Here is a 25,440-nt window from a genome sequence, read left to right as displayed (position 1 = left end):
AAACAAAAAATCTGCTCCTTTAATCACAAAAATGGTCATAGTAACAGCTTCTTTCAATTATATGTTAGTAGAATGTGTGTGTCATAGATTATATTTCATGGCTATATGGAGTCTCAATATGACCTTAACAACATAGCTATGAGCAGCATCTCCTATATAGATATTATCTATGAAAATTTTACTAGTCTTATAATTCCTCTCTGTATACCTCACATTGGACTAGATCTTTAGCTAGTGTAAAGCAGTGTAACTCCAATGTAGTCACAGGAGCTACACCAAGTTACATAAACTGAGGATCTGTTTCATCCAGATTATGTAGAGAGCATAAAGGACATTTGGTGGGCTCATGTCATGTGAGTAGTGACAATGGTCCTCTGGACTGATGAAGACCAGGAGAAACTCCTCAGGGACCCGTCTTCACCCCATGGCTAAGGTTTGTTTAGGGCCTGAGTTGGCTATCTGGCTTGCTGTGGGAATCCTTAAAGTATTCATAGGCTGTGAGGATACAACAATACCAGCTGTGTTATGAAAGGGGGGGAAATGGGGTTACTGCAGAAGAATGGCCAGTAATTTGTGGGAGCCAGGGGCTGTTTCAGGTGGAAATGAGGAAGTGGAATATTTTTCACAGGGCAAGGGATAGGTGAAGTGTTGTGGAATTGTGGGTGGGGAAAAAGGGGTTGGGAGAGCCAAAATATATGGGAGATGAGGAAAGGTAGGGAGATGAGCTAGTATGAAGGGCACAAGGTTTAGATTAGGTCTGGTGCCATACACTTGGAGCCCACTAACAGAGACTTCTTAGGGACCGCCCCCCCACCCAATCCTTCTTTCCCACAAGCTTTAGCTATTTATAGTCATCAGGAGATGACAAAACTAATTGAGGTGCCTGAGGGATGGGCCCTCAGAGGAGCTTCAGAAGGCTGCAAGGCACCTGGATATGGTGATGTCTATGACAGGAAGCAGGAGGGCTGGAGAATGAATTAAGGGGTCAAGGAGCCTTCAGAGTAAATGGGAAGGCTGTAGTTGGACAGTGGTGCTTGAGCTAGCTCATCCCTCTGCTCCACAATACCTTCTCTAGAGCGAGAGACACAGAGGACGAGAAGCATAAAGGAAAAGGGTGACATCTAGTCAGACCAATACATAGGAAGTGACAAAGGCCCACCATATTTACAATATTTTTAAGTAACTGCTCTGATTTTGTGACTGCCCTTTTACTGAGCCAGGACTTACAGTAAAACAGCTCTTTTTTTCCCCTCTAGAAAATTCTTGGCCTCCAATGTCATGCCGATACCCCACCCCAAAAGAAGTGTATAGAATCAGATTACAAATAGCAGCAGTGGTTTTGATGAGTAAATCTAATCATATTTAATCCAAATGGTGTCAGCCATTACAGTGATGACAAAAAAATGCTCAAGAGCAGGAATTAGTTTTAGTACCACCATTTACAGTCTTTTTTCTATTTTGTTTTCACCCGAAGTATGAGACACTCACTGTGAAGTTTACTCAAAGTATTAGTTTGAGAAACTTGTCTCCACAGTTATAAGCTTTTCTGTTACAACTAATACCAATTCCATCTTGGCTCGGCTTACTATTTAAATGCTGCTAGATGGTAAAATGACTCTTGACTAAGTTATCCAGACTCAGATTTGGTCTTTTGCCACAATGAAAGCATTATAGAATGCTGGCTGTAAATCGTCATCCCTTGTTTTGTTGAAAATGAATAACCAAAAGAACCCAAAGGAAACCAGGTAGATTTATTTAGAGGGGGCAAATATTGTCAAAAGGGGGTGTTTCAAGTGAGACCTTTTCCAAGATTTGACAGCCTATGTAGTATATATTTCTTACAATAAGAAATGTATGCCCTATTTATAAACACAAAATTATGGTCTCTTCCTGCAAACAATACCAAATGTAGTACTAATGAGTATAATCTACTGCAGGCTAGAGTACTAAATTTGTATTTGCAGTATATACAAATTGACTTAGCAGTATATTGAAAGGCATATCCATATACACATTCTCATTTTATCTACATATTTAAAATGGATGAATGATTCCTACTTCCCTGTCTTCCCATAGCATTAAAGAACATTAAAAACACAGCAGCTTTTTGTAGTGCGTCAAAACACACATTATACTGTCAGTACAAGTTCAAAATATAGATATTTTCAAATAGTTTTTTATATTAAACTGAAATGAAAAGGGGTTATAAAGGATGTGTAAATCTAAATAAACATTTGTCTTTTGCTATATTACATTACATTTAATTCAAAATACCTACCTACCTCTTTGATAGCATATTTCATCCATAGATCTCTAAGCACTTTATAAATAAGGTCTATACCAGTGATGGGCTGCATACGGGCCGCAGGTTGCCTATCAGGGTACTCTGATTGCGGGCTGCGAGACATTTTGCTGACGTTGACCGTCCACAGGCACACCACACCGCAGCTCCCAGTGGCCATGGTTCTGTTCCCGGCCAATGGGAGCTGTAGGAAGCAGCGGACAGCATATCCTTGCGGCCCCTTCACCTGCAAGCGCCGCTTCCCACAGCTCCCATTGGCCGGGAACAGAGAATCGTGGCTACTAGGAGCTGTGGGGCGCAGTGCCTGCAGATGGTAAATGTCAGCAAAATGTCTCGTGGCCCGCAATTAGATTACCTTGATGTGCCACAGGTTGCCCACCACTGGTCTATACTATCATCCCCCTTTTAAAATGTAGAAAATGAGGCACAGAGGTAAATTGTCATGCCCAAGACTATAATATAGCCCCTAGGCAGGTTTCTGCTTAATAAAAGTTGGAAATATAACCTTTTGAGGGGTAATGTTATATAATATGAAAGCTAGTCTCCCTTCTCACAAGAGACAAATGTTCTTAAAATTCACTTAAATTTGTAAGAAAAGTAACACTTAGGAAAAGGAAGGTAATGGCAATGGCTTAAGCCAGGCACAGTTCAAGCTTTCTCAGTCAGCTCTTTCCAGTGCACCTCAATCTTAACTAGTAATACTTGTGATTCCACTTTTAACATATCTACTCTGTCTATAGATACCACCATGACTGCTATTTCTTCTAGGAGGACCTCTCAGCACCCTCTCTAAATAGAGGCATAGGGAAGTTCCCTCTTCCAAGAGAGTAGTTACCCCTCTAACATAACTGCGTAATGTCTTATATGGTCACCTGGGCACTTGTTGGTGGCAAGTTTGTTGCCTGATCCTCTGCTGGCATGAACCTACTGAAGTTAACATCACACCATTGATTCAGGATAGCTGAGGAGCTGATCCTGGGTATTCACTACTTGGAATAATATTCAGTGAAGTATGCTTAATAATTCTCACCACCTCAGACTTCCAAACAAAGAGTAATGTCCCCTCAACTGACAATAGCTAGTCTCTGAAGCACTTAGAATGGGACCTGCAAAGAAAGAGTGCCCATTTCCTCATCCACACAGAAGGCACAAGATGTAGGGTTTTCCTTATTGTACTTTTTGCATAAAGATTTCTCTTCCCTGTTTTTGGTTGAGCTCTTCATAGAAGTCCAGAGAAACAGAGAAGTTTTCTCAACCCTTAACTAAATGGGTGAAGTGTTGAATTGTACAGCATCAGGCATTTGTGGAAATGGTGGTCACAAAAAAAAAAAAAAAAAAAGGGGCAATTAAAAAACATTTGTTACTTGTGATGTCAACCTCACTAGTATTTGAGTCATCTAAGCTCTTCCAGGAACAGGGTAGACAAGACCTGAAGTTTCTAATGTGAAAAAACCTACTAGAAATAAGAAACGAGGGTAGACAGACAAAGCAAAGCCCCCTTAAAAATCACAGAACACCCACAAAAACAGCAGTTGAGACAGAAGGGTGTTACTCCTCTGCTGTAGCAGGTGAATAAGGGCAAGAACTGACTTTGTAGTAAAGGGAAATCTGTGGATGAAGCCCTCAGCTGCCTCCCGCCAGTTTTGCAAAGCACAAACATGCCAGAAACCCAGACCAAATTTCAGCCTTTTCTCTTCACCTGAAGAGTCTGGAGCTGTATTTTGCTTCCTATGCCACGTAGCATAAGAAGTGGGGAGGAGAGTTAATAGAGAGAGCATGGGAACAAACAGGCACTATTGTTGCTTAGAGACAGTGAGCTCATTTCCATTAGTATCTCCACCTAGCAGCTTCATACTTCTCTCATGCATCAATTTGACCTTATCACAGTGTAGATTGGATGGACACCCAGATGCAAACTCCCTTTCTAGAAAGTAAAAGCTACAGCATTATCTAGTTTGTTTCTAGATCCATATGCTGAATTTTATTTGTAAATATCATTGGCATAACCCCTAAAAAGTTTGCTTTATAGCTGCACAAACACTGTGTACCTGCAAATTTTCCACCCACTGAGTTAGAGTCCTAAATAAAGCCTACCACATCCTATAAAAATATGAACTCACTGGATACATGTGAATTTAATAACTGATTTCTCTTAGGACCTGTGATAATTTCAGCATCTGTTTGAAGCACTAATAGCACCAAGTCTAGAGCTCTGCGCCATGCCTCCACCTTGGGTGTAACATTGTCATATATCTTTACAGCCTCCTCGGGTTTAGCTGAAAGACCAAAATCCACCATGACCTTAGCTCCTTTATTGAACTCTTTCAGGATATATGCTGAAGGAGAACCACAGTCTGCTGCTTTTTTGAGATGATGCTCAATGGAAGCGCTTGCTTCAAACTCTGATGCATAATGAGCAGTGTTACACATGACTCTTGAAAGGTACTGATGCCAACCACTTGCCAGAGCTTTAAGCACAACTGGTTTATACTGTGTCAATGATTTTGTCAGCCAACCAGATGACATGTAAAAATCCCCTGAAGGTTTTTTATGTGGTTGCTTTAATGATTGTTCTTCAAGCGTCTTAAGATGACTGAGGCACAATAGTTCAACAGCACCACCTCCAGGAAAAACTTTCTGGTCAGTTAGAGCATGATGCAGGCGATAAGCACAAGTCCAGAACTGATCTTCCGTGACTTGCATCTTTGAAGTTACTGTGCTACTAAGCACAGCTGTTACCAGATGAATTCCTTCAGCTTTTATACTGATTGGCACTTTGTTATCCAATTCCATTGTGCTCAAGTCACCAGTTCTCCAGAAATCCACCCAGACACTGCTACCTATGCAATGACTATTTACCTGGGAAAGGTATGTCACCAGCTGCACTCCTGTGCCCTTCCCAAAAGCATGTAGCACATTGAGAGTTACTGGATTGATTATCAATATGTTATTCAGGATGCATCTTTCCATTAAACTTTCACACACATTTCCTTTTACCAAAACTAAATTTACTTTTGCTTTTATTAAAATATCTAACACACAATTTATCCATAAACTTTCTGAGCTACTTTCTTGTAAGCCTACATTTTCTGATATTGTTCGGACATTTGATGGTCTATTAAATCCCAAGTGACGATACTTTTCTGTTAGATCACCATCTACAAGTAGAATCTGAAGCGGTCTATCCTGAAGTTGCTTGGTAACAGTGGCTTTCTCTGGTGATACTAAAGTGATATACCCTGGACACACACAAGAATAATGTTCAGACAATCCTGGTAAACAGCATGTCACAACTTCTGCAATATTAAATTGAGAAGAACCTGCGTGATCAGCTACTTCTTGCTGGCATCTGACAATATCCTGTACCAATTTCATGCTAGACTGATTCCCATGGCTAAGAGCCATTGCCAATTGTTCAAAATCATTAAATTCATAAGGACATGCTGCAGGCCCAATGGGAGGACCCCCAAAACTGTCTACTTGGAGCGAACAACGTTTTTTTCCTGGAGTGCTAAAGTATCTACTATGACTTAATCTTGTTCTTTTGGTATAGCTGGATGCAATCAAACTGCTTCCAGGAACTGCAGGCATAGTTTTATTGCCCACTAGTTCAACCACTGAGGGTGTTATATAGTCTGTAGGGCATAGGTGTGAATTCAAACATCTGTTACGAAGATCGCAAGGGCTTGCTTGATGAGAATGAAGGCCTTCTGGAACACTTTCTTCTTTAGATACAGGAACCTCTTTAAGAATATGCACAAGAGGATTTAAAAAACTGTTAGCTCCAATACCAGGAGTTTTATTTTCAATAATTTGGGGCCCCAAACTGCTAGAACTGAAGTGAATGGGAGCAGAATCAGGCCCTTTATATGAATCATGTACTGAGAGCTGAAGACACTGGACTTTTTCACTGCAAGAGTTCAATCCTTCAGACATCACAGATACTATTAGTGAAAAAGGAACATTCTGCTGAAGGCATTCAAGTACAGCACTGCTCCATGCACCAATAAGAAATAACTGGGTAGTCATTCCAGTTTTATATTCTTTATTCTGTGCCTGAATTGTTTCATTAAGAAGCTGTCCCACTGCACTAGTTAAATCCAAACTTTCAAGAAGTCTAACTGCAGAACAAGTCAAAACACTCTCACTGGTGCTTTCATCTACAATAAATTTATATGATTTTACTGGCCCTAAAAGTGTTCTTCCTATTGATGCTAAAGATGAAAGCTGCTGAAGTCCAATGTGACGTCTTCTGTTCACATTTCTGAAAGCCATGATCAGCAGTCAATATCTGTAAACAAAATACAAGTTTATTGCTTCTGTTCTTATTGTACTAGACTTCACAAAAAATTAACAGTACACAATATATAATTAACAAAAATTAACTGAATGCAGATTGGGTGAAGTAATTTTACACTGCATGTATTGTATTATAAAATGTTCACGTCGGACGCATGGAGTTGTTGAAATGTTGCACTGCAACGACATTACAGAAGATTTTTTTCTCAAAATTAAAAGCTATTTTAATTTTACCCTATAGATCAAATATTTTATTTAATAAAGCAGATCAGATTTAATAATAAAAAAGACCACCACTCCTTAAGACCATATCCAAACCATTCCTCTCCCGACTTCTTTTCTTATGTCAAATCTTGCATTTGTCTTATTCAGAATGCATCTGGAAACATATCTTGTCTGCAAACACTAGTAGGCATAGGTTTTACTACCCTTAGTGATATCACTGACTTCAAACTGAGCTGGAAAGGGACCAGCTACCATATTTCCATGAAGATATTCCATTCCCATTCAGTGGCAGGATCTCCTAATATAGTCATGAAAAAATGGTCCAAAGCAGGGGTTCTCAAACTGGGGGTCGGGACCCTTCAGGGAGTCGTGAGGTTATTACATGGGGGGTCGTGAGCTGTCAGCCTCCACTCCAAACCCTGCTTTGCCTCCTGCATTTATAATGGTGTTAAATATATTTAAAAGTGTTTTTAATTTATAAGGAGGCTTGCACTCAGAGGCTTGCTATGTGAAAGGGGTCACCAGTACAAAAGTTTGAGAACCACTGGTCTAAAGCCATACTTTTTATGCCTCATGAATAAAATACAAAGATTTTACAGCTTGGACTTCAATGGCACTGCTCAGAGAAAAACAATTTTAAATCACTTTAACGTGTCAAAACTGAATGCCTTCTCTTTCCCTATATAACCTCTCCACCCCACAGCCTCTTTCAGGGTGGAACCATCCGCTCTCCTCCCTGTCACTCAGGCCCAAAGAGATTGTCCTCTTTGACTCCTCCACCTTATTTGCCCCAAACGTTCAGGCCATTTACAAATTATATTGCTTCTCTCATCACAAGATTTCTAAGGGCATGTCACTCAGGAAAGTTAATTCACTGTGAATTAAGCCAAAGCAAACTAAGACCACTTTACTTCTGACCAAGAGCATCCACACAGGGGTTTAATAAGCTTTAACTAATGCTATTTAAAGTCACAAGTTTAGTTAATTTATCTGAACTTTCCTGAGTGTCCCTATGTAGACCTGTCCCAAGATCAAAACTTTTCCCACTGACCCTCTAGCTAAAATTCTTGTCCAACCCCTCCTATTCTAATATATTACCTTCTACTCTTTGGCCTCTCTGACACCCACATAATCCCCCCTCCAGACTATATAAAATGCCACTGCTAAAATCATCTGCCTTGTTTGTTGTTCTGACCATGTCACCCTGTCTTTGAATTCCTCCAATGACTTACCCTCCTGTCCCACAGTCAAGATCAAGCTTTTTGTCCCCACATAACTTTGCCTTTACCATTTATTCATCCTTGTCTCTTTTCATGACATCTCCTGTCCCTCTTCCATTCCATTAACGAGGCTGCCTAGTAAATCTTTAAAGTTCTGCATGTAAGACACCAACATTTTTACAGGTTAATTTATACATTTGTTCCATGCAATGTCTTTGTAGGCCACAACAACAAGCCAAAAGTATCTTACCTCTGAACTAAGGCTTAAAGGAACCATTGAAGTTTGAATTGAACACCACTTTCTTTTAATTTACTTAGTAAGACTTAAGTAAAATATAAGTCAGTTCCAAGAGAATCACTGACTCAGAATAATTTTATTCCATGTCTGTAGTTATTGTGATTATTTTTAAAATAGGATTTTAAATAAGCAACTCATTTTAACTTCTGAAATTGTACTGAAGAGGGATGGGAAGGGGAATGTGCACCTAAAAAAAGAAAAAGAGGCCTAAGTGTTTCTGGCAATTTTTCTTGGCAGCCTCTTGTGGTAATAATCTAGGCTTGTCATGCTATATATCAGTGTTTTCCACAAACAATCCTCCTTTTTCATTAGTGGAATCCTTAACAATTTTACTTGCCAGTTACATCATTATTTCTTTATTTATCCAGACACTGTGGCGAATGACGACAGACACAAGGATGGATTTTAAGCAGCAGGCTGAAACTTCATTAAACTTGTGGGGAACTTGCTGTCCTGTCACCCATACACTCACATACCAGACATTTTAAATGGTTTCAGTGCAGGAGTTACAAGGTTCCTACCAAATGAACCAATAACTTAGAGCAGACCCTCTCAGCTTTACCCCTAGGATTCAGCTCACTCTTCTGAATCCTATCAGTATCCCCACCACCCATGACAGGGACAGAGGTTACTAAATGGTAGGAAGCATCAGCCCGTGAAGGCCATGAGGTTCTTCTGCATCCCATCAGCACAAAGCCCAGGTCTTCTACTTCTGGGAATCCTTTTTAAATGCACTGGAAAGTGGCTGCAAGGTGCAACAAACTAACATCCCTATCAACTACTAAAGCTATGTCCACACTTGAACTGCTGCAGCGGTTCAGCAAAAACACTCAATACAGTGAGGGAAGGGGTTCTCCTGTCACTGTAGTTAATCCACCTCCGAGAGGCAAGTTGCTAGGTTGATTGAAGAATTCTTCCATTAACCTAGCACTGACTACACCTGGAGTTAGGTTGGCTTTTTCACACTCTTGAACAACAGAGCTGGGTTGACCTAACATTTTAGTGTAGACCTGGCCTCAATCCTATTCCTATTTAACCTAAGTGCACCTCCAGGATGATGGGGGGGTGGGGGGAACAAACAAACCAAAAAAACCACACTCTACCAGAACTATGAGAATTTGGCCCCAATAGAAGAAAAACCCCTTCCTGACCCCCAGACAGGCAACTGGTCAGACCTGCAGCATCTGCAAGACACAGCTGTGAAAATATACTTACAGGTAACAGGGTGGGGCTGCTGAGCAAAAAGAGGCTCCACATGGGCCAAACTAGGGTTTAAATTATGAAAGGGGAAAATGAGAAACCAATCCGCTCCTTTCCTCTCTAGCTGGCCAGTGAGTAGATAAAGCCTCTGGAGGGGGGGAAGGGCCACCCCTGCACACACACCTCCACTCCACCAATGACTGTTCTTTCTCTGTTTCTACTGGGACTGACCCAATCACCAGCAGTCCCATCAAAGTTTTCTACCTGTTGAGGAAGATGTGACTGAACCTGTGCTTCTGCATGGGGGTTAAGAGGCACCTTGGTGCTGGAGGTGCTGTCTATCAGATGAGATGAAAAACCAAAGTCCTGTGATTTGTGATAACAGATACTGTGGCACCTTCTGTAAAACAGAGGCAGCCACACCAGCGCTATGGTCAAATTCCAACACTGTCAATTACAGGCTGTTCACCTAAAGTTTCCCCTGGTATTTCAACTGAAAAAGGTAATCCTCACTTCCTGTCTTAAATCTGGACTTCTGCTGTAAAACAGATGCTTCATTTCAGCCTATAGGATATACTAGAGATGTGAAATAATCCCTACAGTGCTGTGTATAACTTGTATATCAGGTCATAAAGCAATTTGGGTATCTTTTGCTTGAGACATTTTATTTAAAAGAGCCAGTGATACTCATTTTTGAGCTGTAAAAGTTTGTAACTTTTTTCTCTTCCATCATGCATACATGTATATTGGTAATAACCATAACATACACGTGACTGTAACACAGGAAATCAACATGTAATACAAGACATTGCATTTAGAATTTCATTGTTTCATACTTCTTCCTCCCCCCTTTCTCCACCTATCCAAAAAAAAAGAAAAGAAAAAAAAAGAAAGTTAGTTTGGGTTATATTTTCAAGTTACCTAAATCAGAAAAGGCCAGGGAAGAGTGAAGAAAGAAAAGGAGGAAGACCCTGTAAGATAACGAAAGAGTAAGAGGTGGTATTGTCTATGGAGAAGCATCAGTGGAGAAACTGAGGCCTTGTCTACACTGCAAATGCTTTGCCAGCCTAGCTACGTTGGTATAGCTATGCTGGCAAAGACTCGTAGTGTAGACACAGTATATGCCAACAGAAAGCCACGTCTGAGTGACATCAGCTATACCGACAGAAGCACTCTTCTGTCAGCACAGCTGCATCTACACTGGGGGTTCTTCCAGCATAACTATGTCACCTAGGCGGTGTGATGTTTTAACTAGCCTGAGGCTAGGTCTACACTACCCGCCTGAATCGGCGGGTAGAAATCGATCTCTCGGGGATCGAATTATCGCGTCTCATTGGGACGCGACAATCGATCCCTGAATCGACGCTCTTACTCCACCAGCGGAGGTGGGAGTAAGCGCCGTCGACCGGGAGCCGCGGAGGTCGATTTTGCTGCCGTCCTCACAGCGGGGTAAGTCGGCTCCGATACGTCGAATTCAGCTTGCGTATCTTAAATCGACCCCCCCCCCTGTAGTGAAGACCTGCCCTGAGACCCTTTGACTGCCTTAATGGGTTTCTACCAACCCTACCTGACTTACAGGACCAACTCCACTGGAAATCCTATCCTCTGTAAACAGCAGAGCAGAAGAAAACTCTTTTCTAGAAAAAGAGTATGTTTCATTGCATCATCTTTTTTGGCCTAAAATGTGCAGCTTATTTTTACAATCTGAAGTAGAAAGAGAGACTGTATGTTTGTATTACTTTGCTTTGCTTTCCCCAGTAGCATCTTAATCTTTAAAGGTCTTTCCAGATTATAAAATTCTGAATCAATGTTCCAGCTCTTAGTATATTATCATGAAGTGTTAGTAAAAACTGCTGAATTGTCTGCACATAAGCGTACATACCCACCCACACACCCCATTGCTAGCCCTGGTGCAGCTGCAGTTACTGGAAAACAGGCAGCTGAAAAATGTTTTAGTTTACTATGAAGCATGCAGAGTAACAGCAATTCCTTATCCCATCTACCTCAAGCATATTGCTATTTGGAGACTGATAGTTTCTCAGAAATTTTTCTGGCTAGAGACAGGGGGCTTGTCTACACTTGCAGTACTGCAGTGGCACAGCTGCACTAGTGCTTCTGCAGTGCTTAGGGAAGATGCTACCTACACCGACTGAAGAGCTTCTCTGGTCAGTGTGAGTACTCCACCTCCCTGAGAGGTGGTCAGGGTCGGCTCCAGGATTTTTGCCGCCCCAAGCAGCAAAAAGAAAAAAAAAAAAAAGCCATGATCGTGATCTGCTCTACCGCTGCCGCTTCAGTCTTCGGTGGCAATTTGGCGGCTGGTTCTTCGCTCCCAGAAGGAGTGAGGGACCCGCCGCCGAATTGCCGCCGAAGAGCCAGACATGCCGCCCCTCTCCATTGGCCGACCCAAGCACCTGCTTGCTGGGCTGGTGCCTGGAGATGGTGCCTATGTTGAAGGGAAAAGCCCTCCCGCAAGCACATCATTGCTGGGCTGGTGAGTGAGGTTGGTATAATTGCGTTGCTCAACTATGTAGCTATTTTACAATCATAAGTCGGCAGTGTAGGCCAAGTCTTAAAAGACTGCATTTCTTTTTCACTTGAATACACACTTGGGGGGCTGGGCAGCTATGTACTTCGGGGGCTAGCCCAAGATATCACCCATGCCACCACAGCCACTGCTATTTTTAGCATGCTTGAGTGGAGTTAGTGTGGCTATATCTAGCTGCTCTGGGAAGCATGCTCCCAGCAGTTGTGTAGACATACCTTACTACTTCCCTAAGCCACCAGCAGCTGCAGAGAAGGGGGACCGTCTGTGCAGGAGCCACTTATGCAAGGTGTTGCACAGTGGCAGAATCACAGCCAATGAGGTTAATCCGAGGCGTGATTACTGCTAGTTGAAAACTATTCCCCAAGTCCATTAAACATTGCCAGAATGGCATAAAGGGGACACATAACTCAATGGAGAATTACCCCCTCCTTTTTTTATTTTAAATTAATACCTAGAACCTGAAGTTAAATTTTGCAACAGGGATGGTAAATTCCACAGCATCTCAGAACTAGGGTGCCTAGATGGCAAGTGTGAAAAATCAGGACACTTTTTTTGGGGGTGGGATGGAAGAGGGAGCAGATGTATAGTTGCCCATATAAAACAAAGCCCCTAATAACAGGATGGTCCCAGTAATAGCCGGACATCTGGTCACCCTATCTCAGAACACACTGGGCCTGACTGGGTGCACAGGCATCAGACTGTCTCCTGCTGCATTCCTGACTCTGCCTGTTTGCAGGTAAGGAAGGTATTCTTCACAAGCTCAATCTACAGGGCACGTGACAGCCTCTCATAAATTGTTGTGGCCAGTGACCGCGTCTCAGAAGCCTGCATTCCTTTTCCCTAAAGAAGGGTCTGCAGCTCTGTTAAACACACAGGGAAACAACTGTGTACATTATATCAGTTTTAAAAAACGAAAGAGTGAAGGAGCAAATTGGCTAAAGGTGATGAGGCGCTAGAACAGACTTTCCTCATTAGCAGAGGCCTCCCCCAACCTAGTCTTGCCAAGCGCACGGCCTATCTAGTATTGTACTCAAGTCGGAAACCACATCGCCCCCCAGACAGTTTCTCTCCCAGGAATGCCTCCTCCTAGACCAGCCCCTCGGAGCCACTGCTAAGGGGTCTCAGCGGGGAGGCTCTCTTCGCAGCCCACCCTTCACAGGTGCTGGCCCCACCCTCCATCCTCCCCGCCAGCCACGCGCCCCACAGGCGCTGGCCCAGCAGTGGAGTGAGAGAAGGCTGCAGCACACGGGTTCCCGCGGGAGTTACTAGCGCGACCCCCGGCTGGGCTGTCGTTACCCCAGCTGGGAAATGGACAAACCCCACTCGCCGCAGCAGCTGAAAGCCGGGTTCCGCGGCTTGGGCCCTCGACAGAGGCAGGGCTGCTCTGCTGCCCCTGTGGGATCGGGACACCCGCCGCCCCTGCGGCCGCTGAGCCCCGGCCCGGCCCGGCCCGCACTACTGACCGCTCTCCGCCGCCAGCCCCGCTCTCGCTCTCCCTCACGCGCAGGGGAGGCCCCGGGCCGCCCGCGGAGGAGGGTCACTTCTGTTCTAGACGCGGCCGAACAGCCGCGCATGCAGCGCGGGATTTCCGTTGTTTCGGGTAGGCGCATGCGCCTAAGCTCCCAGCGGCCCCTAAAACGGGGATTTGTTGCCGGGACAACGACGCCTGCGTTTGTAGTGTGTATCCACGCCAACGGGCAACATGGCGTTCGGTGTGACCTCACAATGCCCGCCGCACCTGACTGGCCCCGAGTATGGAGGCGGACTGGGCTTCGGGGGCGTTCTCGCTGGTGATTGGACGAGCCGCGCTGCCGGACCCAGGAGAGGCGCTCAGTGTAGGTTGGTGGTAGAACAATTGACGCCCCGCATCAGCCCCACCCAGCGCCCCGCGAGCCCCAGTGCCGCGTGTCGGATGGTGAGTGTGCACGCCCCCCCCCCCAGCAGGGCTGGCCTGGTAAATCCGCCCCCACCTGCCCCAGCCATCAGAGCGCGCCGGGAACCCTTCCCCAGGCCTGGGGGAGACAAGCTGCCAACCCCCGGGCCTGGGCACCGTGGCACAGTCCGTCCCGACCCAAAGCGGCGAGGCTGACCGCCGTGTGTGAAGATGAGGTGGGATCCCAGCCCTGCTGCAGTAACCAGTGCTGGGCCCTCTGGGCAAAGCTGCGATGGAGGGGGAAGGTGCAGGGCTAGTTCCAAACAAGCTGGTATGCGGGTGGTGTGTTCGCTCTAAATCGTGGACATCCCGCAAAAGGGTTAATATAGGAGCCTCTTCAGCTCTGGTCAGACAGGCTGCTAGATTCTGGCCTCGTGCAGGGGATTCTGGGTCTTCGGGGTTGATGATTCAAGGACCGGGTTTGGTTCAGCCTTTTTTTTTTTTTTTTTTTTAGTTATAGCTAGGGCGACCCCCGATTAGCGAGTATCCTGTATTTGCTTGGATATGCCCTATGGTGGCTCATCCCCATGTGACGACTAATCCATACACACTTCCCTTGATCTGGGGTCCTTGGTAAGCACCTGTCTGAATCAGCCCTATTGTTTCTCTGAGCTACACCGAGAGAAAGTGTCAGAGAGACTAAGACACTTGAGCTCACCTTGAAGAGCTGCTGCTCAGTCCCTGGAAAACTAGTCTGTTCAGGTTTTCCACCTATTTCACTTTTTTTTTATGTTATGGGGCATTATTGATTTTGGCTAGATTGCAGGATGCTAAAATAAACTTACCCAAGTTTAATTCCAGTAGGACAGGTAAAAATTCCTTTTTCCGGGATGACATAGTGATGTCACTTTTTTGTCTAGAAGAGATAAAATACCAAATGTGGCTAATCTGCAGTTTGAATTTTGGGTGTGGTAACATGCAGGGAACACACACAGTGCCACTTAGAATGGGTAAATGTGCTCTCCTAATTAATTTACCCTGTTCTGGTGTCTGACTGTCAGTTAGCATACACAGCAATTATGTGGGCAAGAAAAGAATGCAAATGGAATATTTGCACTGAAGAATTTGTGCAGTGTTAAAATTTGAAATGTGCGGAAAGAACAATAAGTAGTGTCCATTTGGTCAATTGGATGTATGGAAATTTTGAAAGACAGTAGGTTTGGGCCTCTGCTGTATAACAATTTATCCTTCCTTTTCAATTAGAGTGTCTCCCTGTGAGTCCCTCTATTACTTAAATGTGATATCTTAGGGGTTTTTAAATATTAAAAATCTGGAGCAGCCATGTGAATGGAAAGAAAAGTGAGAGAGATTTGCTGGAATAATGGGTTCCTAAGCCAACCTGGTATGGACAAGTCACGTTAAAAATAAAATTCCAACCCAAAATAGAATCTAAAAAATTTTATTTTAATGGCATTCCTACTGACAGAAAGTTAGGGCAGGGCCTGAAAAGTCTAATTTCTTACTACAGGTAAGAAACTTTTCCTACTAAGTGCAAAATTAAACTTCCATTGTAATAAACTTTTTATTTACTTTTCTCGCCCATAAAGTTTGAACTTTTAAATACTGTCTTCATGTGAACCCAGGCAGAGTCAAGCATCAGGACTGAAAGCAGGCTGAAGCCTCTTGTGTTCAGAGATGCAGTGGAAGTTGCCATTCCTGTTGCAGAATTGTACTCCAGATTCTAAGCTTTAAATTTAAAAAAATAAAAAAGGAGGAGGAAGGAATGCAATTCTCCATTGGACTATGTCCCCTTTATACTACTTGGGGAATACACCCTGCATAGCTGGCTCCTACATAGCCAGCCCCCTTTCCTCTCTCTGACTGCCAGTGACTTAGGGGTGTATTAGAGCTAGGTGCTATACTCGCCATTTTCTGGTTTCTGTGGCCCAGGGTGCCAATTAAAGAGTACAAGTTACAGCAGCTCAGAGGCTGCTCTAATTTAACCAGGGGCAAGCTCCAAATAATCCCAGAATAAGCATTCCCATTTCTGTGCTGAACAAGTATTGAGGTACTCTTCAGTCATGCTCAAAGTTGAAGCCTATAGTGCTAGCCATTATGGTTGTGAAGATAGATTTCTCTTAACATTTTCAAGGTTAAATTAGTGCCGTATTCTCTGCAGACAGACTGAAGCAGTAGTCAAGAAATATAAACATCCTCAGTCATCTAAGTAGTATGTTAATACTGCCACTGAAAGATGACAGTTTGTGTAAACAGTGTTAATTATTTAATTGCTGATTCTGGCAGAAACATCTAGCTAAAGTGTTTATCCCATGCTGCCAAAAGCTCAACACTTTCTCTTTGGGGTAGTTCCTGATACTCTGAGCAAAAGGATACTGGGTGCTGGCCAGAACTGAGCCAACATCTTTGTTCTACTATTGCTGAGTATTTTTTGGTTTGTTTTTTAGAAATGGGTCTTTACTAACTTTGTCTTTCATTCATTTATTGAAGGCATCTAACTATAGAAAAGCTGGCTTGGGTGCTGCCCAGCGGAAGAAAAGTGGATTGAAACCAGAACTAACTGAAGAACAAAAGCAGGAGATCAGAGAAGCTTTTGATTTGTTTGATACTGATGGATCTGGAAGCATTGATGTAAAAGAACTGAAGGTTGTAACTTTTTCTTTGTTTATTTTCAAAGTTGTAGCTCTTGACCTGCTCTATTCACCAGTGTCCAAACTCAGTTGTAGACTGGCATTATCAGTCACAAATAATATATGAAATGGCTTGTTTTCTGAGAATTAAATTTTACAAATGTAAACCAATGCTTGGGTGCCCAACAGGGCCAGATTAATTCTCCTGTGGACCTGGGACCATTAGATTTTGTGGGGCCCCTGTATACAAGTCTTTCCTAATTTAAAACAAAATGATCACAATTATGGCATCAAGGCTATTAATGCTATACTAAACTTGCCTTTTAATTAGCATAAAGCCATTCTGTGGTTACATTTCAGTCTTAAAACATGTAGAATATAGGTAGTTAATTCAAAATAGCCTACTTCTTACCTTAGAACAGGTGTTATATTAGTTTCTTTCTGGGAGGGAGTTTGGGTGCAAGAGGGAGCTCCAGGCTGGGGCAGAATGTTGGGGTGCAGGAGAGGTTGAGGGGTGCAGGCTCTGGGAGAGAGTTTGGTGCAGGAGGGGATTCTGACCTGGGTAGGGGGTTGGGTGCAGGCTCTGGCCGGGAGGCACTTACCACAGGCGGCTCCCAGCTGACGGGACAACAGGGCTCAGGCAGGCTGCCTGTCTGTATGCTGTGGCACCACGCCACTCCTGGAAGGGGCTGGCTGCTGTCACGTCTCTGTGCACCTGGGGGGAGGGGGACAGCGAGTCTCCATGCACTGCCCGCAAGTGCCGCCCTCGCAGCTCCCATTGGCCGGTTCCCGGCCAATGGGAGCTGCAGGGACAGTGCTGGGGCAGCAGGCGGAGGTGCTTCTAACCTGCCCCACAGGGGCCGCAGAGATATGCCAGCAGCTGTCCACTTCTGGGAGCAGCGTGGGGCCACGGCATGCAGACAGCCTGCCTGAGCCCTGCTGCGCCGCTGGACTTTTAGTGGCCCAGAGATCGCGATCGACTGGCAGAGGCTCCAGGATCAATCAGTTGATTGCTATCGACAGGTTGGTGACCACTGAATTGTATACAATTATGGATTTATTTTTGGGGGACCCCCCCTTTGCCCGAAGTCCTGGGCTGCAGCTCCTAAAGCTCCTGCATTAATCCAGCCCTGGTGCCCAACTGGAGAAATCGCAGGCTGGATTTTCAGATGTGTTGAGTTACTCCCAGCTCCTGTTGACTTCAGTGACTTTAAACACTAATCCTTGTCAGCACAGTCTGGCTGGTCTAATTAATATATTGATAATATGTCAAAGAGTTAATTTTAGAACAAATGGAGGAACTTAGCTGCTAAGATAACAGAAATTTGCAATATGTGTCTTACATAAAATAATTCAGTATGTCACATGCATTCATGATTTCTAGCGCTGTTCAGGAACTGGATTTTTCAATTTGGGAGGAGTTTCGTGACTCTGAAACTTCTTCCATTCTGAAATGGAAAGAAAAAAAATAGCAATTTTCCTTGATCAGAAATCCAGAAAACAAATTTTTGGTTGATCGAAACATACCCCAAATCCACTCTAATCTAAGTATTTTTGAAACTGAATGTAATCTTTCTAAATTAAATTTGCTTCAGGCACCTAGCATGCTGCTGATGCTATATAAACAATAATTTTTGGAGTAGCAGCAAGCATAGCTCAAGGTGTTGTAAGACTGCAGGTACAAAATTTAATTTTAAAAATACCTTCTGTTAACCCCATCTATGACAGTCTAAATCAGTGATTATCAAACTTTTGTACTGGTGACCCCTTTCACATAGCAAGCCTCTGAGTACAACCCCCCCTTATAAATTAAAAACACTTTTTAATATATTTAACACTATTATAAATGCTGGAGGCAAAGCAGGGTTTGGGATGGACAGCTGACAGCTCACAACTCCCTGAGGGGTCCCGACCCCCCAGTTTGAGAACCCCTGGTCTAAATGACATGTTTGTAAAGTTATGATTTGTATTTTGTTTATGGCCCGTAAATGGCAGGGATTTTGTTTTCTGACTGTCCTACTGACTGATTTTAAAGGACCTTAAATACCTAATAGTTGTTACATTTCTAGGTTTGGGGTTTTTTTCTCTTTAAATAAATATCAAAAGTCCCTAGAGCTAGGAATGGGGATTCCTTTTAACTGTTTATATATCAATAAGTAGAACAGTTAAGTTTTATAATTTACTTGAGGCCTGTTCCTCCTTACTTACCATTAGTGGGAGTTTTGCTGTACAGTTCAGTAGGAGTAGGATCAGTGGGAACAGGAGACCTGCAGAGACTTGAAGTCCCAGTTCAACAATTCAGTTAATCTGTAAAATAAATTACATATTGATTTTCAAGGTAAGAAATTTATGTTGTTTTTGTTAGAGCGGTAAGTCATAAAAAACTACTCCACTCCAATGGAAAAATGCCATTACCATGTAATGCTACCATTAATCATTAAAAGGATGACAAATGTAGATAAGAATTTTTGTGATTTATATGCTTTAAGTTATAAGGAAAAGGACTGAAACACTGCTTAATGCAAATGGTATAGGTATAATTCTAGTGGCATCTTGTTGTATGTGTTAACTGAATTGCTCTTTGTTGCAGGTAGCAATGCGTGCTCTAGGCTTTGAGCCAAAGAAAGAAGAAGTTAAAAAAATGATAGCAGATATCGACAAAGAAGGAAGTGGCACAATTGATTTTGAAGACTTTTTGGCCATGATGACCCAAAAAATGGTAATCATCTACTTCGTCTAAAAAATCAAATGCAATAAATGAATGAGGACATTTAGACAATGGGTTTTTATTTTTTCTTGATTTTCATTTTAGAATGAGAAAGATTCAAAAGAAGAAATCTTGAAAGCCTTCAGATTATTTGATGATGATGGGACAGGAAAGATTTCTTTCAAAAATTTAAAGAGAGTTGCCAAGGAGCTAGGAGAGAATTTAACAGATGAAGAATTGCAGGTAAATTCTGACCTTAGTAGTTTTTTCCCAACAAACTTTGGGACAGTTCTTTAGCTCTGTCAGGCAAAATTGTCAGGCTATTCTGAAAGAAAAACAGGAGGCAATAGATATGTTTTAATTAGGCCCCAACTTTATTCACCTAAAATATCTGAGAATACCCAGCAATAAATCACACAGTGCAGGTCATCATTATTTTCTTAATTTGCCCTTCTCCATCTCAAAATAGAAACCCAAAAGGATACAATCAGAAGGAAACACAAGCAGCAATTGTTAATGACTCCTACCCCATTGCTTGGTCTTCACCACCTAGTTATATTATTCCCGTATCCAAAACCTGAGCCCATGCGGAACTAAACCTGCCAAGCATTCCCACCCAGGGAAGCCTGCAGTTCCTGTAATAATTATTAGCCTGCAACAGTTGTGTAAAGCTTTTCTATGGAGGTCAACAGCATGTTTACCCTACAAGTACCAGGCAACGCCCCCCACAATAGACGATCCCCATCCCCTTAGCTCTGTGTCTAAATCTGTTGCCCCACTTATTTCAGTAACTCCTGCCCTAGAGGAGAGTGGGGCTTGGTGGTCACTCCCCCATCAGTGACAGGGCTTGTCTGGAACTATGCGGTATAAATAACCCCCACCCTATCCCCAGTCACCTGGAAGGGCCGTCTCCTCCAATCTGGTCCAGCCATTTCCTGTTCCTCCTTACTCCTCTGCCTTCAGTTGCAGAGGTAGCTCTTATAGGGGTAACAACCACTTTTGTTCTGGCCAACCAGACAAAAGACCCACTGAATTCAGTAGGAATTTAGCGTACATGAGGCATATGGCATTAGACCCAAAATGTGTTCCATATGTAGATGCATAATTAAATATTTCATGGTGTAAACTTGTTTGCTTTTTATATTTTTTTCATATACTTTAAAGTAGGACTGTCGATTGATCGCTGTTAACTCACACGATTAACTCAAATTAATCACGATTAAAAAATTAATCATGATCAATCACAGTTTTAATTACACTGTTAATAGAATACCAATTGAAATTTATTAAATATTTTGGATATTTTTCTACATTTTCAAATATATTGATTTCAATTACAGCACAGAATACAAAGTATACACTGCTCAGTTTTCATTATTATTTTTTATTACAAATATTTGCACTATAAAAAAGATAAACAAAAGAAATAGTATTTTTTCAGTTCACCTCATACAAGTATTGTAGTGCAATCTCTTTACCATGAAAATGCAACTTACAAATGTAGTTTGTTTTTTTATGTTACATAACTGCACTCAAAAACTGATCAATGCAAAACTTTAGAGCCTACAAAGTCCACTCAGTCCTACTTCTTGTTCAGCCAATCACTAAAGACAAACAAGTTTGTTTACATTTACGTGAGATAATGCTGCCCACTTCTTATTTACAATGTCACCAGAAAGTGAGAACAAGGCATTCACATGAGACTTTTATAGCCGGCATTGCAAGGTATTTACGTTCCAGATATGCCTAACATTCATATGCCTCTTCATGCTGTGGCCACCATTCCAGAGGACATGCTTCCATGCTGATGATGCTCATTAAAAAAATAATGTGTTAATTAAATTTGTGATCAAACTCTTTGGGGGAGAATTGTATGTCTCTGGCTTTGTTTTACCCACATTCTGCAATATATTTCATGTTATAGTAGTCTCACGTGACTCAGCACATGTTGTTCATTTTAAGAACACTTTGGCTGCAGATTTGACAAAACGCAAAGCAGGTATCAATGTGAGATTTCTAAACATAGCTACAGCACTCAACCCAAGGTTTAAGAATCTGAAGTGCCTTCCAAAATCTGAGAGGGATGAGGTGCGGAGCATACTTTCAGAAGTCTTAAAAGAGCAACACGCCGATGCGGAAACTATAGAACCTGAACCACCAAAAAAGAAAATCAACTTTCTGCAGGTAGCATCTGACTCAGATTATGGAAATGAACACGTCGGTCCGCATTGCTTGGATTGTTATCGAGCAGAACCTGTCATCAACATGGACGCATGTCCTCTGGATGGTGGATGAAGCATGAAGGGACAGATGAATCTTTAGCACATCTGGTATGTAAATATCTTGGGATGCCAGCTGCAACAGTGCCATGCAAACGCCTGTTCTCATTTTCAGGTGACATTGTGAACAAGAAGCAGGCAGCATTATCTCCTGCAAATGTTAACAAACTTGTTTGTCTGAGCGATTGGCTGAACAAGAAGTAGGACTGAGTGGACTTGTCAGCTCTAAAGTTTTACACCAATTTGTTTTTGAATGCAGTTATTTTTTGCACATAATTCTACATTTGTAAATTCAACTTTCATGATAAAGAGATTGCACTACAGTACTCGTATGAGGTTAATTGAAAAATACTATTTCTTTTGTTTTTTACAATGCAAATATTTGTAATAAAAATAAATATAAAGTGAGTGCTGTACACTTTGTATTCTGTGTTGTAATTGAAATCAATATATTTGAAAATGTGGAAAACATCCAAAATATTTAAATAAATGTTATTCTATTGTTTAATTGCACAATTAATTTTTTTTTAAATTGCTTGAGAGCCCTACTTTAAAGTAAATAAAAGGTCTTGTGTTGAGTCTGCTTGTTAGTCTTAAAAATGTTCTTTACAGGAAATGATTGATGAAGCTGATCGAGATGGAGATGGAGAAGTAAATGAGCAAGAATTTTTGAGAATCATGAAGAAGACAAGCCTATATTAATGTTTGCTATTGTCTTTTCTTAGGGTTGTTTTACAAGGTGACGTGGAAAAGACTTTAAAAAATGTTAGCTTGCACCCTTTTTTTGATGCTTCATAATATATAAAGAAGGCCTATAAGGGGATGTATTTTTGTTCCATTTCTTTTTTGGATAGCGTTTATTTTATTTTTTATGATAAAAATGCAAGGCCTATATAGCTTGGAAGACTGTGGGTGACAGAAGAACTAGTGAAATGAGACATCCCAGGAGTGAAAGCTGAGAAGTAGAGTTAGTCAAACTAATACTCAGTTTTTTGTTTTTGTTTTTAAATGTAATTAAGTTCACTGACTAACACTTTAGAGAAAGGACATTGTTGGAAACAAAACCCCTTCCCCTTCATTTAAGATGAGAGAGCCCATAATACACATTTTCTCCAGCAAACCTAGGGATGAGCAGAGTTGACTTTCTTGATATTTCTAATGCATTAAAAATTAAATTAAATTACAGGCTGAGTTTGTACTTCCGAAAGAAACAAAGGCACAAGACCAATATTTTTGTTTTCTTGTAAGCCTTTCAGGTTTGGTGGCTACCATGTTTATTTCTATTAAGGAATCAAAAATCTGTTGCATATCCATCTTTATTGTTTCTTTACGAAACACCGTTCCTGTGGCCAGTTGCGTTGGGAACCTGTGGCAGGTATGTGAGTAGCAGATAGCAAGGCATTTGGGATAACAGAAGTTGTATTGTACATGGCTCTCTCTAGATGTTGTTTCATTTCACAATCGAATGATTGTCTGAAATCTGGCTTATCTGAATTTGTTTTTTCTCATTTTGTTTAGATTATCAAAGTTGTGCTATTTTTTATATATATATATATATATATATATAATCGTCTTCTCCCAGGTACTGATGTCTGAAGCATTACTGAGTTTCTACTATTCTTTTAAGTACTTGGAGTGAAATTCACCTGTAGGCAACACTGAAGGCCAGGCTGTGTGCACAAGAGTAAATTTACAACTTTCATACAATCTGATCACACCTTGATAGTAGAGAAATAATTTGTTATACTACACAGATGTCAAGAACTAGCAAATTAAGAGATTTTGTGCATATGGGAGCTGCTTTTTAATTTTTATTTTATAGGAGTACTCATGTTTTTGAGAATGTTCAGGTATTGCCAATTTCAGCCTAACTGGCTTCTCAGCATTTCCTTTCTGCACACAAGCATATGGCAGCGAGGCTTAACATGTCATCTAAGGACAGAATCCAGAGGGAATTATCCCTGATTCACTGTCAGACAACCAAATGAAAAGTTGTAAGAAGGCCATAAAACCTAAACAGTATCTCTCTTGATTACAGCTCTTAAATAGAGCTCAGAAGCGGGAGTGTAACACTTGCAGTTGCTTTTCAGCTGCAAGGCCCCAGCAGGGGAAAGCTAGTCCCAGCTAAGGAAGTGGGGAGAGTTAGTTTATGTGAACTCTTGATTTGCAGATGCAGAGCTGATATGTTTTGTTAGAATCGTTCTAGCTTCGGGCTCTGTACTGATCTTCCGCTATATAAGCTAAGCCACACTTAGCTTATATAGAGGTGGGCTCAAATCCATGGATGGCCCTCTGTATTGAATAGAGCCCATATGAACTAGAACATTTATTTTCCCAAGTCAATGTTAACTTTTTCTACTGCAGTAGATGTGACCTATGGTACTGTAAGCTTTTTTAAAATACATGTTTCAACTTTGTATAAAGTGAAATAAAACAAATTTGCAAGTATACTACTTGTGGAGTTGAGTTCAGGAAATTGAATGTACTATCTAAATATCACTTGGTTTGATCTGTGTGTACAGCAATTCTGGACAAACTTTTTAGTTCTGTATTTGATAAGACTTTCCAAAAGAGAAATGCATAGCCTCTAAATGTTCTGTCAAATAAAACTTTTTTTCCCTGGCATGCTGATTAAAAGTTTCTTACACTAAGCAATTCTATTCAGAAAAGGGAAATTTCAGCCTCTAGAAGACTGGGGGAATCCCAGAACTTGTTAGAGTGACTGTACAGTTTTTGAATGCTGCAACAGGAAAAGGGTAATGACTCTTGTTTTACCTGTGATGCATTTAGTTTCTTCCTACCCTAATCACATTACTCACAGTTAAACATAGATTGATTCTGAAGCTAGGAAAAACATACATAAATTTACCTATTCGTGCTGAAACCTTGTAGCTTGGCCAAAGGGATGAGCTTGTTAATTAATCTCTTCAATCTGCAGTTTTGGACAGTTTTTTGAATTGGAGTAGATCTTACTTCTAGTGAATTTTAACAATCATAGACATGTCAGGCTGGAAGGGACCTCAAGAAATCATCAAATGCAGGTGCCTGCGTTGTGGCAGGACCAAGTAAACCTATACCTTCCCTAACAGGTGTTCATCCAACCTGTTCTTAGAAACCTCCAATTATGGGGATTCCACAACCACCTTGGAAGCCTAGTCCAGAACTTACAATTAGAAAGTTTTTCCTAATTTCTAACCTAAATCACTCTTGCTGCAGTAGGACATGGAGAACAATTGATTGCTGGCCTCTTTATAGTAGCCCTTAACATATCTGCAGACTGTTATGTCCCACTTCAGTCTTCTTTTCTCAAAGCCAAATATGACCAGTTTTTTTAACCTTTCCTCATGCATCAGGTTTTCTAAAACTTTTGTCATTTTTGTTGCTCTCCTCTGGACTTTCCAATTTGTCCCCATCTTTCCTTAAATGTGGAGCCTAGAATTGGACACAGTACTCCAGCTGAGGCCACACCAGTGCTGAGTAGAGTAGGACAGTTACCTCCCGTGTCTTACATACGACATTCTTGTTTATACACCCCAGAATGACATTAGCCTTTTTTGCAGCTGCATCACATTGACTCGTATTCAATTTGTGATCCACTATAACCCCAGATCCTTTTCAGCAGTACCACCAGTTGTTCCCCATTTTGTAGTTTTGAATTTGATTTTTCCTTCCTAAGTGAAGTACTTTGCACTTGTTTTTATTGAATTTCATCTTGTTGAATTCAGACCAATTCTCCAGTTTGTCAAAGTCATTTTGAACTCTAATCCTATCCTCCAAAGCAGGGGTCGGCAACGCTTGGCACGCGGCTCGCCAGGGTAAGCACCCTGGGGGGCCAGGCCAGTTT

General features: G+C 41.9%; 2 protein-coding genes and 1 pseudogene across 4 annotated transcripts; 2 read left to right on the top strand and 1 right to left on the bottom strand.

Annotated features, from left to right (window-relative positions):
* Window positions 1-1,759: 1,759 nt before the first annotated feature.
* On the bottom strand, window positions 1,760-13,725 carry BBS12 (Bardet-Biedl syndrome 12). Of its 3 annotated transcripts, none has more exons than XM_034771884.1 (3): window positions 13,553-13,725; window positions 8,059-8,200; window positions 1,760-6,593 (listed from the first exon to the last, which is right to left on the bottom strand). In XM_034771884.1, exon 3 carries the CDS (start codon window positions 6,575-6,577, stop codon window positions 4,403-4,405), a length of 2,175 nt encoding a protein of 724 aa, XP_034627775.1. In that variant the 5' UTR covers window positions 6,578-6,593; window positions 8,059-8,200; window positions 13,553-13,725; the 3' UTR covers window positions 1,760-4,402. The 3 variants fall into 3 exon arrangements, with proteins under 3 accessions (XP_034627775.1, XP_034627776.1, XP_034627774.1); XM_034771885.1 differs by having other exon boundaries at window positions 8,115-8,200; XM_034771883.1 differs by lacking the exon at window positions 8,059-8,200 and having other exon boundaries at window positions 13,553-13,722.
* Window positions 12,375-12,458, top strand: LOC117878645 (annotated as a pseudogene).
* Window positions 13,726-13,776: 51 nt separating the features above from the next.
* LOC117878033 (caltractin) lies at window positions 13,777-24,221 on the top strand. Its single transcript, XM_034771886.1, has 5 exons — window positions 13,777-14,004; window positions 16,471-16,626; window positions 19,201-19,329; window positions 19,423-19,560; window positions 22,209-24,221. Exons 1-5 carry the CDS (start codon window positions 13,792-13,794, stop codon window positions 22,296-22,298), a joined length of 726 nt encoding a protein of 241 aa, XP_034627777.1. The 5' UTR covers window positions 13,777-13,791; the 3' UTR covers window positions 22,299-24,221.
* The last annotated feature ends 1,219 nt before the right edge of the window (window positions 24,222-25,440 follow it).

This window comes from Trachemys scripta, chromosome 5, assembly GCF_013100865.1.
Source record: "Trachemys scripta elegans isolate TJP31775 chromosome 5, CAS_Tse_1.0, whole genome shotgun sequence".
Taxonomy (NCBI): Eukaryota; Metazoa; Chordata; order Testudines; family Emydidae; genus Trachemys; species Trachemys scripta.
This window is presented reverse-complemented; position numbering and strand designations above follow the sequence as displayed.